The sequence below is a fragment of the Phaenicophaeus curvirostris genome, chromosome 11, assembly GCF_032191515.1.
Source record: "Phaenicophaeus curvirostris isolate KB17595 chromosome 11, BPBGC_Pcur_1.0, whole genome shotgun sequence".
Lineage (NCBI taxonomy): Eukaryota > Metazoa > Chordata > Aves > Cuculiformes > Cuculidae > Phaenicophaeus > Phaenicophaeus curvirostris.
Window position 1 is genome coordinate 6,250,744 of NC_091402.1, and position 17,111 is coordinate 6,267,854.

Sequence of the window (17,111 nt, forward strand, 5' to 3'; positions counted from 1 at the left end):
ACCACCGCGCTCTGTTAAATGGGGAGATGCAATCACTTTCCCTCTTTCGTTGCAATGATGCTTTTATAAAGACTCCACACTGAGCAACAAAGAATATTGCGCCATCGCCTCCCCAACTTCTTACTGTCCTCTATTTCAGAGACAAAAGAGCTAGATCAAAGGCTACAGCACATGAAAAACACGTGCACAGATCATTCCTGCTAGGAAACATCCCTGCCGCCTTGCTCATCCAGCAAAGTCTGTTTGATGGAGGCCAGCATGGTTTTTTATACGACTTTAAGCTATTATAGCTGCCTTTTGTATACATGAGAGGCTGTATTTGAAGATCTCTTGTATCCAGTTCCCAATTGAACGTGCACTTTAATTTCTCACAAAACATGAGAAGAATCAGATGTTCCAGAAAAAAACATAGTATATTTAATATGAAAATTTAACAATGATATAAGGGCAAGGAACAGCTTATGTAAGTTGCACCCCCTGTAGTTTGGGACACTGAGACTGAGCCTCTGAAATGCATGAAATCTAGTTTGTTGATCATTTCCCAACCTGCAGTCAGCTCAGTGGAAACAAATATGTGCCTACTCTGATATGCTTTTGAAGCAAAGTCTTGGCACCTCATTTTTCTTAAGAACTATACCTGTTCTCTCTTTATTTTCAATACTTTTTTATAAGATTAACCCAGCTGTATTCTATATTCACGCAATACTTTCTATGGCCTGATCCATCTGACTCCTAGAGTTTCTTCTGAATTAAAATGACACCGTCTATCACATCCCAAGCTGTGGCATGAAGCGTATGTCAAGTAAAATAGAAACACTAGTAGTTTGCAGAATGAAATTTAGGGAGTGGAGGAAAGGACTGACAAATAACACATTTTCTTTTGAAATAGTTCTCTTTTCTGGAATACTGAACATAATATCGATTGCCAGGGGATAGAAGCAGCCTTAGCGAAAGCACATCTTTCAGAAATAAGATTAGAGAAAACTCAGTAAAATATTAATACAGAACATTCAAAATATTCACTTAGTGGATGATGTATGTCACAAGAATGATCTCGCTATTTAAGGCGATAAAGAGAAAACTGAGAGAGCATTGTGTAACGTTAGGCTAGCAGAGCTCACTGAGTCAGGCCGGGTTCTCCAACATGACACTCTGGTTGAAATGACGACCCTGGAGCTGTGGCACAAGCCCCCAGCATAGCCATGGATAATCCCTGCTAAGTGCAACTGTGAGGATATCTTTCCATTCTTCTCACATGACAGGCATTGGAAGTTCCCCAGGAAAGCACCAGGATTTCAGTGATAAAATACACAAGTGAAGGTTAGAGTGCTGCAAATCACCAAGGTTTTCACGTGGAATTCAAATTAGATTTAAAGAGCTACGCGCAAAATTAAATTCTAGTGCCTGCATTGTATTTCCAGTTAAAAGGAAGAGAAAGGGAGACATTAACACAGCGCAAGGTCATGCACCAGTTACGTCTTATTAAGTATTCCAGCCTTCCTTAAGATAAGCATCACATATGGGTTCTTTTGCAGTTAACAGTTCCTTGCTTAAAGAGAGCGCGGTCTGGATAACACCCCTTCTGTCTCCAGGGCCTCCTGGGCTGATTGACAGGAACACGGACTATAGGGAACAAATGCTGCTAAAAGGAAAACCAAGACTACTGTCTCTGAAGAGGACCAGGAGGGTCATTTCTTTGTCACATCTTCTGCTCACCGTTTCTGGTTAAAGGAGAGACAAAGAGGAGGAGTGATGTTTTCCTTTCCTAAAAAAACACAGGACACACTGAGGAACTGGTTTTTACATATGGTGGCTTGCACTGAATTGCAATTTAGGGAAGCAAAAGAAACTGCTCAAAATAAACATGGCATTTTGAGAGCTGAATGCTTCCTCTGGGAACCAGACTGCGTGGATGCCTAAATCAGAATCCACACCACAACCCATTTCAGTTACATTTTAGGTTGTTTTTTTGGGAGATCAGCAAAAAACCACCTGATTTTATGGATCATCTTTGGCTACCATCCCCCGTGACGGCACGATCGATCACATGGGGCTTGGTTTCTCCTTGGGCAGGTCCACCAGGTATTCTCAGGCTGAGCCTCCCTGTGTAGTGGCAATGCGCTCCATGAGATGGTTGGGATTTTCAGTGCAAAGAGTTTTCCCTGAATTCAGCAACAACTTCTCCACTTGCCCCTGTTTCTATCAGTAGACTCCTCTCTGCCATACAAAGGTAACATCTCTGGCATTTTGTATCTTGTGCCATCCCAGATTTCCTTTCCATTGAAATGGTTTCAAGCTATATTTCCCAAATAATGTCACATGTAATGATGCTCAAGAATCTTTTCTATTTCTACAGCTCCTGCAAAAACTTCCCTACTCCTTCAGCAACTCTCTCTGCACAGCTGTGCAGCTGAACGGTCCATCTTCCTGATCCCTCCCTCCCTCCCCTGCTCTGATCCAAAGCTCAGAGGTGGGAGCAGCCAGGCACTTGCAGAGGCAGAGGACACCAGAACAGCTCGCCCAGTTCAGAATCTCGGGGCCAAAGTGCTTCCCCTCCCAAAGACCTCTGCTACATTGCAAATAGCAGCATCAGCAGCTTAGCACATCATCAGCTACTTCAGCCCTTCATACCTTCCCCCAGTTGTTCCTACCTAGAGCCAGGAATCCACCACTCAACTTATTCTTTCCAATACGCAAGGTAGTGGTAGGGAGATGGAATTGTATTAATAAACACCCATTTGAAATGAGGCTCTTGATCTGATGGAAAAAAAAATATTTGGCTAAACAGCATGAAAACCATGCCAACAACTAGATTTCCAGTGAAGAGGAGAATTAGCAGTCCCTAAATAGAGGGGTTACGGTAGATTGAAGGTGTCAAGTCATTGATATTTTATAAGGTAACCATGGTTATTTTTTATGCATAAACTTCCTTTGCAGCATAAATGCAGATGATGAAAAGTATTCATGGGCCAATTGAAACAAAAATAAAACTGGAGAGATATCTTGATGGCAATTTAAACCTTAAACAGTGGAAATTAATCCGTCCACGCAGACAACAAAGAACATTCAGCTGATATTGCACCACAAAAGCCTCTCGCTAAACAGACAAATATAAACTATTTCACAAAGGACGAACACTTTGAAAATCCCCCTGACTTTAGCCCTAATGTACCTGCAGGGATCAATATCACTGGAGCAGGACAGAACTGGTCTCACGAGTAAGTCAGACGTGGCCTCTGGATAAAGCACAACTGTTTCCGACTGTATTTGTGCAAGGGGCTGGAAATGCAGAGGACGTGGGGCTGGAAATGCACAGCAGCCCCTTGGTGCTGCCCTGCAAGGGGAGCACTAACGGTCAGGATGCCTTAGGCTTTTCCACCGCTGCTTCTTGAGACAACCTTGCATGCTTTTCTGTTAGACTTAACAAGCTCTCTTTGTCACACTTTCTTCATTGAAAGTGGAGCCACCCCTCACAGCAAGGGCAGGGGAGCGGTACAGCAGATGGGAGGAGTGGGGGCAGAAAATGGCAAGGGTGCCCAGTTGTGACAAATAACTGAGTGCTCTATTAAGCGAACTATACCAGGGCTTTGCCTTAGAGGAATCCCCGTGGACTTTGGCAGCAAATAACAAATTAAATCCAACTCCAGAGCCCTCATGGAGTGGCTCCCAGCAGCAAAAATGTTTTTGCGTCGGAGCAGAGAGCAGAAATACAAGGCTGCACCTCCACTCCAGAATCTGTCTGTATGCTGAAAACCATTTTCTGTCTCTTAAATAATACAACATAACAAGCCACCACTTGTTTTGGTAGAACAAGTGACATTTTGCTAGGCTGTGGAAAGGCATCTGCAACCCTAAACCTGGAAGAAGGCTGGCAGGAGGTAGCGTGGGAAAGATTCAGGGCAGAAGACTTCTTCAGTCTAATAAACATCTCTGGCTAGTGTTAGAAGGAACCAACAGACTTTTCCTCTGCAAGTCTTCCCTATTGTTCATGGCATAATAATTTGCTAAACATCTGCTCTTTGGACACATACTCTAGCCGGGTTTCTGTAAAAGGACTGTCAAACCAGAACATGTCCATGACAGGGCCAGAACTCAAAGTTCCTAGTGCACGAAAACATACATCCCCAACTGGCAGCTAACAGGGTTAAAACACCCTCTGATTAAATGAAAGCATCTTTAATTAGTTTAATTGACCATGCCTCAGCCAAGACCATCTGCTCAGCAGCATTTGCCTGCTCTTTGCAGGAGCGATTGATCAGCCATAGCTAGAGAATACAGCATTAGGCTACATCAGATTTATTTTGTTTAATAGAAGAGCTAATTTGCTTTAAATTTAATTACAGGGGCCAAGATTGCTCTCTAAGTCCATAACAGCCCAGAACATAAGCTGATCCTACAGCCAACGGACGCACACGGAGGTCCGTATGTGTCTGTGCAAGTCAGACACCCTGTGCCAGCAGCTCAGGAAGCAGGTCCCACCCTGGCAGAGCTCGATGGCTGTTTTTTCCTCCCCCAAAAGCAGCAGCACCGCAGTGCTCTGCCAGGGCCACCCTGTACCTCTCCAACCCGCCGAGCTCTTCCCCACAGCTCTCCCTTGGATGCTGGAGCAGGCAGATGAGTCACCTTCCCTGGAGGTGTTTAAGGCACAGGTGGACGAGGTGCTGAGGGACATGGTTTAGTGTTTGATAGGAATGGTTGGACTCGATGATCCAGTGGGTCTCTTCCAACCTGGTGATTCTACGATTCAATCACCTCTCCTGCTTTTAGTTATGAAGACACTAAATGATGTCTGGTGGGGATACCACTCTATCGCCTGGGCGACCCCCATCAGAACCTCACGCAGATAGGGTGGCTGGCTCCTGAGCTGGACGTCGCATTCACTCCGTCCCTCTCAGAATGTCCTCCCTTCAATATCAACATAATTCTTCGAAATATCACACCCTGAGCAATTAGGGCAATTTCCTCTCCCCACAAAAAGGACCACATATATCTACATCATACTATTATCAAGGCAAAAATTTCATTCACTTCCCAGTGCTTTTTCTATTTTCCGTTTCCAATTGGGTGCTAAACCACTGCCGTCTTTGGGAGATGCTGGTGCCCCAACAGGCACGTTGTGGCTGCCACGGGCTGCTACTGGACTAATGACAACCCTGCAAAAGCCTCCAGGCTGCCATGTCTGTTTCCATGGAAATAAATACTGAATTACTGAAAACAGAATACCACGCTATATGGATTTTGAGGCTTTTGATCATCTCAAAACCACCTTGTCCTGTTTTTATTAGTGGTGGCTTTGTTTTAAGGCAGGAGGGATAATGCTCAATGCGGAAATAAATGCAGCTACCAAAAGGTGTTTTGAAGGAGTGAAAGAGGAGGGGAAAAAGCCAAAGGGTCTGGCTGAGGTCCTGGGAATTTGCAAGGGGGACAGCGGAGCTGGTCAAAGCTGCTGGTCACCTGCAGCATTTAGGTGGCCAGCCTGGAGGAGAGGAGCCTGTGGTGGCCTGTTGGCCAGCATGGTCCTTGCCTCCAGCTGGGCACCACTGCCCCAGGACGGTGTCTGTTTGCTGGGGCTCTGAGACAGAAGCAAACCTCCTGCCCTTTCAGTGAGGTCATTACAGCCAGCAGTAGTGCTTAAATACCCAGAACTGCAGACAGCCATTTCACAGGCGCTGAGCTTCAAGGTGAAGCTAAAATAAAAAGGAATTGCTTTGTGTTCTTCAAAAATCACAAATTGGGAGCAGCAGGGAGTGATCTGATGCTAAACCCTTTAATCTATGAGTTGAAGGGACACAGAGGTGGCACACAGGGAATTCCATGCTGTGCGCAATGACTCTGGGCAAAATTCTCACTGCAAGGCATGGTTGGGAATTCTTCATCACAACAAACTAAATAAAATACTCGGTTTGGGAAGAATACACACAATCCAAACATTTATTTTGAGGTCACCTTAACTTTCATTTCACTGTCTGAGCAGCTACAGAGTGTCACAGGAGTTTCTGTCTTTACTTGTTTCTCTGCCCTAAACTGGCTGCACCCTCCAAGTATCGATGCACCACAGCAAGCCAAGAGCAGAGCCTGGGTAAACCACCTCAACTGCAGAGATGAGAGAGGGGCAGAAGGTGAAACAGCACCTCAGCAAATCATCTCTAATACTGACTTGAAGGAAAAATCAAACATTTGATTCAGGACAGAGATTCTAAATATCTTTCCTACTAACACTTCTGAAACCAATTTTTCTGGCAGGGGAACTTTCTGCTTTGTGAGAAATGTCAGCTTTTGGACACAGTGTCCTAATTCAGCTGCAAAAATAAATGTCAAAACAGTGAATTCAAGTTTTAAGCCAGTTCTGGTTGGCAGAATTTGGGTTGAAATGTTTCCTAGCTAGAAACACAGCCCCGCAGAACTTATGAAACAATTCCAGTTACACTGGCTAGAGGCTTTCAACCCTTTATCTGAATCAGCCACTACACAGTGATGGGATGTGATCTGTGTTATAGTCCACCTGCACATGCATGCTTCTCTGATGTTTCACCTTCTACCTGGATGTACAGGAATAGATGCTGAAAAACCATGACCATGTATTACTAAGCAGGTTTGATATGCATATGTTTAGCTATTTGTTTCTAAATCTGATATCTAAGGGAATTGGAAGCCTAGCACAGTTATTTTGCAAATTTATCAGGAATGCCACAGTAAATGGGACACTTCAGGCTCAGGAAAGAAGAGAAAAGCTGATGGTGAAGCCTGTGAATTCAGGCACTCCTCCAGGGACAGCTCAAGAGCCTTGTGCTTCCGCCAAAGCAGGAGGGTGGAAGCGTGCTGCTCATCATAGATTTGGTCTGGGCATCAGCTACTACTGCTGGATTAACTAAACAGCACTGTACCAGCCTTTTCTTTTCTCACTGAAGCTAAAAATGACTTTCAAACACAGCTTGAGACAGAAAAGTAAATCATTGCCTACAACTGGGGAAGAACAAGACGGGGAGGACACCACGGCCTGATTTTCAGAGATGCTGCTGCAATTCAGCTGTCATGAAGGTTAGTGGGAACCACAGGGCTCACGCCCAGGGAAACGCTGACTGCAAAGATCCAGGTTTGGAACACTCATAGAAAATAGCTCCTGTATGACTATCCTATACTTGCAGGTTAATTACAAAGCAGCAGAGCTAAATCCAAACCTTGCCAATGGCTTCTGGACCAGAAACCCCAGATTCAAACTTCCTTCTCCCTTCACTGATGCCTCTCGCACAGTGGAGGAGGTCACTGCTGCAGCCTGAGATACTGAGTTCCCACATTGACTCCGACAGAGCAGAAATACCAAGCCACGTGGCATGTGTTACGCAAAAAACTTCAGCCTCTGTGTGTTACTTGAAATGTTTTAGTCAAAGGTTGTGCTTAACCCCACCATTATCTCCACAACCATTCTGCTACAACACCACTTTCCATCTTTGTTTCCTAAAAGCCTTTCCAATCGCATCAATCCCGTCTGCTATCTCAGATCTTGCTATATCACTGCTATCACATTAACAATACACTTATCTCATACCACCTGGGGATACTGTATTAAAAAAAAAGTCCCTTTAGAAATCATTCTTCTCCTGCACAAACAAAATATTATTTCAGAAGTGAATGAAAACACAGTCCCAGTGACACAGACACTGTGCAGTCACTGAGTATGATGTAACAGGAAACCACAGAGAATTACAGATTCATAGAATCACAGGGTCGGAAAAGACCTTAGAGAAGTTAACGTAAGTTAAGCACCTTCTTCCAGACCCCAGGAGACATTCAAGCAAATATTTGCAGCGTGCAGTACTATTCCTGCTCATGCTTTAGGAGGACAATAACTAGGCTAACTCTTCTTACCCCTTGCCTCCTTGCACAGCATCTGGGGCAGTTTCAGCCTGCACACCAAAGCAAAGGAGAGCGCATCAGACCAGCCAGCCCTCCCTGTTCCCCCCAGCCACTGGGAGCAGCCCATCGGCACTGCTCTTCCAAGCACAGACGATTGACTGATAAACTGCATCAACAGCACCGCGCTGCCACTCTAGAACCAGTGATGGCATCCAGACAGCCTGCCAGGGAAAATGCAGCGTTTCCCAAATCCTCCTATGCACGGCGGACAAATATGGGTCCAAAATAAGCGTAGCTTATGTTGTGACAAACCAGCCCTGGGAAGCTTGTGAACACCCTCAGGTTTTTGGGAGCCCTGCTCGGTCTCAGCACACAGCCTGGGGCTGGCACCCCTGTGGGCTGCAGAGCCAGGACCTGTGGTGGGCTCCGGCAGGAGCTGCCTGTATGCGGCCCCAGGGAAGAAAGGAAATGTATTCATCACCCACATGCGCACAAGTTGAGCCCACACAGCATTTCTGGGACTATTATAATTTCAGAACATCCACGAAAACGCCAGACAGTGTTTGCCTTTTACTTAAAGCTTATTCACAAACAGAATATATAAAATATTTTGTTCTTATGAAACAGGCAACAGAAGCTTTAATTAAATGATTAAGAAAAAGATTTAAATTGTACTTCTAATTAACTCTGATGAGACAAGAGTCAGACCAACAGAGTCAGTGCATCTTCATAGGGCAGCAAATGAACACTGCTTGGGCTCACTCTGAAATGCCATCCAGATGGAAACAGGACAGCTTGATGGAAACAAGATGGTTTTTAGAGGTTGCAGGGTCAGTGCCACAAAGCTCCATGGGTGTGGGTTGCACTGCAAGTACTGCTGTAGGCACAGGCTGAGAGGGGTTTGCAACCCTCCTCCGGAAGGGAGATCACTGCTGGTTTCAAGACAGGCTGGCAGAGCAGAGGTGTTTACAGAAGACGGCTCGTCAGAGAAAGACAGATGAGGCAAATGAAAATTCAGGAAAAAACAAAGTGGTGGGGAGACCATGAGTGGCTGGAAGGAAGCTCTGCAGCAGCAGGTCCCAGTCCTGCCACAGCCCCTGCGCACACAGACATGCAAAGCCTCAGGCTGCCCCCATCCTCTCCTATCCAGTCCCCATCTAGGACGCTGCAATGCTGCACACACCATTCTTCCCTCTCCAGATGCCTCTGGTTTTAGTGCTGTAATGTTAGCAGGTGCCTCTGGCTCTCTAATTGGTGTCAGAAGTCACACGTTAGAGATGCCACCGGTGCAGAGTGGCTCAGCACAGTCCAAGGGGTTACAGCATGGGAGAGTCCCAGCTATGAAGGGCAGCGCCCCGGGCTTGACTTGTATCTCTAGGCTGGAGCAACCAGGCACCCAGCTGCTGTTGTGGCTTTGAAATTTGCCCCGTGTGAACATCAAGAGCTTTTGGAGTTAGAGGAGAAAATAATTTGCCACTAAAATTTAGGAGGGGAAATCTCCTGTTTCAGGGCTGATGCCAGCGCTTCACCATGAGAGATGGTTACTGAATCACTGCTCATTGTGTATAATCTTCTACTCTCCCCTGCAGCTCTGCTGCAGAAAACACGGTAGCCCCGTGGTGTGCACCTTTGACTTGTGCTGGGAACTCTCCATACACGCTATGTGAACAAAAACATTTTTGGTTGACAGGTTTTACTGATACCCTACAAGAGACTGGTTCCAAGCGATGGCTGGGACCCTGCGGGAAGGAGTAGCTGTCAGCAATAATTTTCGTGCTTCACAGCAAGACTGAAGTGCAGAGCAGCTGCTGGTGTCCAGAGAACTTGAGATCCTTCTGGTATAGCACAGATGACACAACCACAGGCAGCACTGAAATAAGGGTCCCCACAGCAAAGTCTGCAGCTCTGCTGGGTGCTCACCACTGCCTTCCCTGCAGCTCCTAAAGGGAGAAGGAGCAGCAGTGACCTGCTTGTACCTCCACTCTCTGCCAAGCAGGTTCCCACCCCACTATAACCACTTGCACTGTACTCCAGGAAAAGAAGGAATGGCTGAACAACTGCTGGCTTTCTGAGCTGTACTTTGTTCAAAGGGCTTTCCCTTCCGCATAGCTAATTCTCACAATCCAGGTATTAAAAACAGAGTAACTCCAGTGCTAGTACTCATTTTCAACAGAAACGATGTCTTTCTCTAAAAGCTTAAATTACAGGTTTGCTGCTTTTGAGTATTAGAAAAGACCCAGAATTAAATCCTTCCCTCCCAGAGTAAAACTAGGACCTGCTGCAGGAAACAGGTTGCTCGATGCAATAGGGCAATTCGCAGGGAGCAGCACTCCTGGCGTCAGCCAGAAACACTCTCATAAGCAGAGATCATCCACAAATCAGCACAGACATGATTAAATACTGTTTTCTGCATCACTAGGAACCACAAAGCAAGAGGGGAGGATTGCATGCACGCTCACACAAAACCACCATGGTTCCTTAGCTGAGCACAGGTCATGGGAGTACTAGAGACACAGGGCTTGAGTGGGTTTAAGTTAAAAAAAACAACCACGGAACTGACTCAGCTCTCAACACATCACTGAAAATATTATGGTTTTGATTTTAAAGAAGTTCTCCAACAGAGGATGGAAGCACAAAATCTATTTTGTAAACAATTTCTTTTTGCCATGAAGATGCCTTACTTGGGAACATGTATTATCTTCTCCCCACTCTGCCATAAAGGTCTGAGATGAAGAAGAACAAATACAAGATAATTAAGCTCTTTACAGGAGAAGAAATAGATCAAACAATTTTCCGTGTCATGAAAAGAACTGGAAATGTCTAGACAGAAGACAGACAGAATTGGTCTCAAATATATTAATTTCAATAAAAATTTGAACCCTCAGATTACAGGGGAGAGACTGAGGTCTGCTCCCCCTTCAAAAACTTTCCACAGCATTACCTTCCCTACCATGTGACTCTGATGTCTTCTATTCCACCTGTGATATTTATACCTGATAGCAGGGGACTGTAATCTGGGTCACCGACAGCCCAGCCAGCCACCAACATACCTCTGCAAGAGCTGCTGGAAAGGGAAGCAGGACTGCATAGTCCCAGCATCGTGCCTCTGGGCAACTGGCTTTTACTGGCAGGGGACAAGAGGGTAATGGGAAAGATTTTCATCTGTCTGGGAACTCAAAGTGCAAGCAGAGCTACCTGAGGTTGTAGAAGCTTGCGGGGGCTCTCTCCTTCCACCACAGACACACGCACAGCTCACAGAGGCTCCCTCTGCTCAAGGAGAGCTGTATACAGTAAGGGATTTCACCTAAGACATCCACCCCAGGATGATGATCTGAGCTGTACGTACTAATTAGGTTACTGCGGGCTGCAAAACGTATGACTGTCATTTAGACCGGTGGTGTGACAGTGGAAGGGCAAGCGAGTCAGCAAAACAGCCCAGCTAGGCCTCAGCAAAGACCAGCCCATCCAGACACTGAGATGGAGGAATAGAAGTTTCCCTTCTCAGCAATATTACGTCATTTCAGGGAAGATGAATTTATATGTAAAGACCTCCTGAAACATCTGCAGAAACCCTTCAGCAATCAAACATGAGAAAACAAGCACAAGGAAGAGGAGGAGGCCACGTTGGACAGTCAGAACATAATCAGCAGTGCAGAAGCCTCACCGTAAACCAAAACTCCCTTGCCTAGTGGAAATTCTCTCAAAAACAGTCTTGTCGGACCCAAAGCTTCCAGTCCGTAACAGCATTATTTCCCATTGGCAAGCCCTTCCCCAAGAAACTGCCTTCCATTCTCCTCCAGGGAGAAAGGCCTTACCTGACACGCGTTGTACAAAAGTTGATGCTCAAATTTCTTGATCCCCAAAATGTTCTGGAACATCTCGTAGAGCTGCTCTTTGCTGAGGATAAGCTCCGAGGCAGCACTCGCTGTCATCCTGGCCTGCTGCTTGCGGGGATCCTCTTCTCCACGGTAAATAGCATCAAACTTTGCCATCCAAGAGCTCAGGACCGTCTCCTTGCTAAGGCCATCAATCTCTGGCAGGCTGCGCACTCTTTTCTCAATGTGCTTCTTGAAGACCTCCCGTGAGTCATTTGCTGAGCACCCTCCGCTCTGCACCATCCTAGCAACACGGTCGCTTTTCAAGAATACCTGCAAAAAAAGGGTGACTTCAAGTGGTGTCAATTAAAAGAACCCAACCCCTTAAGTAGCGCAAAACATGGTTTCACTGCTGGGAAACTTGTTAACTGGCTGCCAGTACTCTTTCCAACTCATCACTCAGCAACCACATGTTGCCAGATGGAGAGAGGCTTCAGCTGTACTTTGGGAAGCATAATGAAATCAGGTGAAGCTTCTGCTTTGCGTCTGCTAAAATGGAACATTTTGATGCAATTAGGAGTTCATGAGATGTTGTGGTTGCACCTCACCAGATACATAAAGGCCCTTTGGGAAAGCAAGATTATATTTTGCTCTATCAAATGTTTTAATAAGGCAGTTATTACACACCTATGTTCACACAGGCAAATTCTGCCCTGCTAGAGGGAGCCCAGTCATCCTACTCAAGCGAGCAGCGCTGCATTTCATTTGCCCTCATAGCCAGGCCCCAGGGAAACCTCTGACCAGTGCAAGGACAAGGCTTACATTAAACTACTACACCAGAGGAGATCTTTGCAAACTGCCCTGCTCTCACAAGATGACAGGAATGACATTTTTTGAAATTAATTTAATGTTACCTTCAGTTAAATCAGAGAACCATTAAGGCTAGAGAAGACCTCTAAAATCATTAAGTCCAGCTGTCAGCCCAACGCCACCGTGCCTACTAAACCATGTCCCAAAGCGCCACATCTACATGTTTTTTGAACGCCTCCAGGGATGGGGACCCCATCAATTCCCTGGGCAGCCTGTGCCAATGCTTGACAAAAATAACGTGTATCGCCACTTCCCCCATACCTTGGGTCTTTCCAACCTGGGCAGCTAGCACTGGAAGATAAAATGCATCAGGAAAGGATGAGAATGAATGGCCTTATCTTTGCAAACTGATGGGTGAACACCAAGGCAACTTGGACCACTCGGAGGCAAACAGCCAGTGGCACAGCCACAGGTACATGAGGCCAAATTCCTTCCTGTCCCAGCTCTGCTGAAGTAGCACAGTGTGGCTCAGCATGGCTTGAGGCTGCCAGTGAAGGCTCTGCAGAGAGAGCAACCTGCAAGGTGCAGGACAAGGACAGTGGGAAGGTGTTTTGTGAAGATGCTCTTCCCACCACAAGAGCAGTAGAAGGGTCAAAACATAACAGACCTCTGCAGACCAGGAGATGCCATGGGAACAACGGAGAGCTGAAGAATGAGTGGAACAGGGGGATATTGTGTTGATTCTCCTTGTCCAGACCCTAAGCACAGGAGAGCAAATGATGCCCAGCAGGAAATGCTGTTTTATTAACGATGCTGAGAACTGATCAATGCAGCAGGCTGGGCTGAAGCTGTGCCAGTACAGGGGTGTATCTGTCAGGTCTTGATAATTAAAGAGCTTGGGGATGACCTAAGGACATGGTAAATGTTTTTTTTATACCAGTCAGCAACATGGCACTCCACATTCCCAGATGCTTCACGGTACAGGCATTTCTCAGCAGAGGTAGTGGGTTTTGCTACAGGAACAGGCCAAAAATGCTGCTGAGGAAGAACTGAGCTCTTTCCATCCAACATTACTGTCTTGTGGAGCATTCCCTGCAGAGGAGACAAACAGGATGCCCCCAGCAGCCTCCTCTTCAGTCCACTCAAATGATATCAGCACATGCTTAGTTTCCTTGCAGAGTTTAAATATGAGTGATGACAAACAGGGTGTGCACAGGTGATTTTAAGCTATAGGTTAATAGATGAGAGCTATCAAAATCCAAACTCCTGATGCAGCTGAGGAAGCCCTCAGCATGCTAACTGCTGGGAAGGCTGGAAGGTCACAGTGAACGGCCCTGCAGTGACACCCATGGCTCTCATGTCTGCTCCAGGTGCCTTTGACCTGTGTCTGCGACAGCATCAATGACTTCCCATGCCTGCCAGCACCAGCAGCTGCTGTCATCTGTGGTCCTTACCTCCACTACAGGGGTGACAGCACTGCAAGATGGATTTGACTCCATATCCCCTCCTCAGCCCCAATTTATCCACCCTTTTCCAGCAGAGGAAAGGAGAGCTGAGGCTGGCACGGAGGCAACAGGCACAAACCAGCAGAAAAAGATCATGAAATTGGAAGATAAAAACTGAAAAAGAAGTGTTTTGTCCTGCAGAGCGAGCTGCTTTCCTTAAAAAATACAAGGTGAATCACCCAGCTGTAAGACTGCCTAGTTTGATTGCCAGGAGTCAAGAATTGCTGGAGTGAAATGCCAGCGTGGGTGCAGACACTGGTGCCTGCAGAAGGGAACTGGCCTTCATGAGCCAGGTCAGGCGCCTCTTGCACATCCATGGATAAGCCCCCCACTTCACGCATGGCCCTGGCCCTACCTTACCACAACAGAGTGGAAATGGATCTAAGGAAGCTCTTCCACAGTACCCACTGAAGGGACTGCTGCATAAGGTGCTGGTTGACAGATGAAGCTTTACTTATTAGAAGTAAAAGGATATGAAAAGAGCTCTCCTGGAGCATCTGTTGGAATGTGCTGGGCCTGTCTTGCACAGATGGGTCTGCAGCATTCCTGCAGGCACAGTGGTGCTTTGCAGACCAGTGGTTGAGTCTGCTCAGATCACTCAGTTTTCTAATTTTACAGCAGCCTGTGAACTAGTCTAAGATTGGGAATCACACGCCTAGCCCTTGACTATAGACTTAACAGCAGAATGTGGTCATGCAAACACATTTGGGGCAAGAGCAAATGCATCCCTAACCTACCATGCCACCTTTATTTCTTCCTTTCTCCAACAAAAAAAAAAATATTCCCCATGTAACATATGAAGAGAACAGATCCTGTTCTGCACTGTTAGTAAGTGAATCCTGCAGAAACATCAACCATGCCCTGCCCAGAGATGCCAGATTCAGCCTGGAAAAAAACCAAATGTTAAGCATCAGATCCTATACACCAATAGCTAGATAGCATCCATCCAAGAGAGTCGATTGCATGAAACTGAGATTTGCAGGAGCTGAGATAAGCAGGTTCTGTTGTGATTGCACCATTGCTCGAACAAAGGTGGGCACACCTCTGCAAAGAAAGGAAGGAGCAGGGAATGCATTTCAGGCACTGAGAGGGAGCAGAGGCTGGCTGCTGCGTGGCTTTGTGCCACTGCAGATGGTGCCAAGGAAGACTCCCAGCCACACTACAGTTTGTCCAGGGAAGTTGTGGATGTTCCCACCCCGGCAGTGTTCAAGGCCAAGTTGGATGGGGCCTTGGGCAGTCTGGTCTAGTGGGAGGTGTCCCTGCCCATGGCAGGGGCAGGGGGCTTGGAACTAGATGATCTTTAAGGTCCCTTCCAACCCAAACCATTCTGATTTTATGATTCTACAGCTGCACTGAAGCTGGAAGCAGATGGCTGTAAACTAAAGGAGACCAATGGTTAAAGAGAAGAAAAAGAAAGTTGCACTCAAGGACACAGAGTGATGGATTATGCTTTTTGTGGCCTGCTTTATGTAGGACAGAGCAGGAGGAGGGCCCAGTTGAACTGAAGACATAGTTTGCAGATATCCAGTACTGACAAGCTGTTCTTTGTACCTGTGAGCACTTGAGATAGTTATACAGCATGGGCCTTCTGGAGCTGGGCAGAACATGCTTTCAGCCAGATCCCAGCAGTGAAACAGGGATATATTTTGCCTGGTTTTAAGTAGTCTTCTTTTCCTACCCAATGGCCTTATCTAAACAGATCACACTGCTCTTACATCCTAAAATGCAGCTCACGCCATCCTGAAAACTTTGTCTGAGAGCATCTGTTCGGTGAAGCTGTGATAAACTGAAGATCCCTTGGCAATTTCTTTTCTGATAAGAGATGTAAATTACTCTCAGCTTCCTTCCTGTACAGAGAACGATGCAGCCGTAACTGCTAGGCTGGTTTAATAGAGTTAATCCAGAGATAATTTGTGCTTTCCTTACACAGAGCAGCTGCTGCCATTTTTTAGAGTTAAAATTCTCCTCAGTTTTAGTATCTGATTTTGATCCCCTCTTAGACTGCACTGCCAGAGAAATATTTTATGTAGGCAATTCAAAATCTTCACCTTTTATGACAGAATAGCTCTAGGGAGAAAGAGAAATGGTTTGCAGAAAGGCTAGCAAAAACATAAGCGACACTCCTCATACAAATCACAAGCACTGACTTCCTTCAAAAACAGAAACACTTTCTGTCTGACAAAAGACAGGAAAGGCAGCCTTAAGGGCTGCATACAAAGAGGTGAAATAAGACAGACATGCATAATTATTCTTTTGCACAATTATGAATGATGCTTCACATTCTTTGGCACCATTTAATTTTGTACGTCCTCCTTCCTCCTTTGTTGCTTTACAGCTCTTGTTATAAGAGCAAAGACTCTTGCTGAAAATCCCCAGGTCCATCAGACACAACGTAAAAGCTTCAGCAAGAACTGAATGTGCTGCCCAGTTTTCTCTTGGTATTTTTCACAGGGAGCACGTGACATTTATTTTATATCACGCCATCTTTCTTCTTTTAAAGTATGCTGTCTAAAAGTATCAGGAATGTATTTTTCAGGTTAAAGTAATGATGATCCTCCCTATAACCAAGCTATACAATATAGCATGGTGTTGAGGTTGCCACGGTTGCACATTCAGACCCCAAGCCTCACAAACCTTATGATGTATCAGATATCAGACAGAAGACTTGCGCTTGCCTTTGTTTTGTGCTCTGTTGACAAAGAATCCATTAATTCAGGAGTTAACCGTGTCTGTGAATAGGGGTGAGAACAGGGATTTGTATGAATATTGTATCATCTCTCCTTACCTCGTAGTAGCTCTGGACAGCGTTTATAAATGCTTCATCTGCCACAATCTGGGTTTCTCCATTGAGAAAAGCCTGGAAACGATCTTTGATTGTCTGGAGCTGCTGCTTACTTATCTGCAAAACACGCCAAAAGGAGAAAATTAGTCAAGAAAGGTTTACGTATGAGGAAAAAAAACCATTCATTCTTCTGCAACATCTTATTGGGGTGCTTATGATGTGCACTTCTGCTCTCCTCTGGGAACAGCAGCAATAGATGAGGAATCAGCCACGCGTGGACATAGACATACATGCCTACTCCTCGCAAGTTAATTTAAGCAGCTTAAGCACCTAAAACCACCCTCA

The 17,111-nt window shown here is 45.9% G+C and overlaps 1 protein-coding gene across 22 annotated transcripts in view; it reads right to left on the bottom strand.

The window, feature by feature from the left end:
* Positions 1 to 17,111, bottom strand: part of CADPS (calcium dependent secretion activator) — a 217,976-nt gene that overhangs the window by 157,464 nt on the left and 43,401 nt on the right. For all 22 annotated transcript variants that reach the window (XM_069865973.1, XM_069865976.1, XM_069865974.1 and 19 more), the window contains exons 2-3: positions 16,770 to 16,883; positions 11,670 to 12,002 (exon numbers count right to left, since the gene is read on the bottom strand). In XM_069865973.1, the coding sequence (XP_069722074.1) occupies positions 11,670 to 12,002; positions 16,770 to 16,883 (447 nt within the window). The remainder of the gene's footprint in view (positions 1 to 11,669; positions 12,003 to 16,769; positions 16,884 to 17,111) is intronic.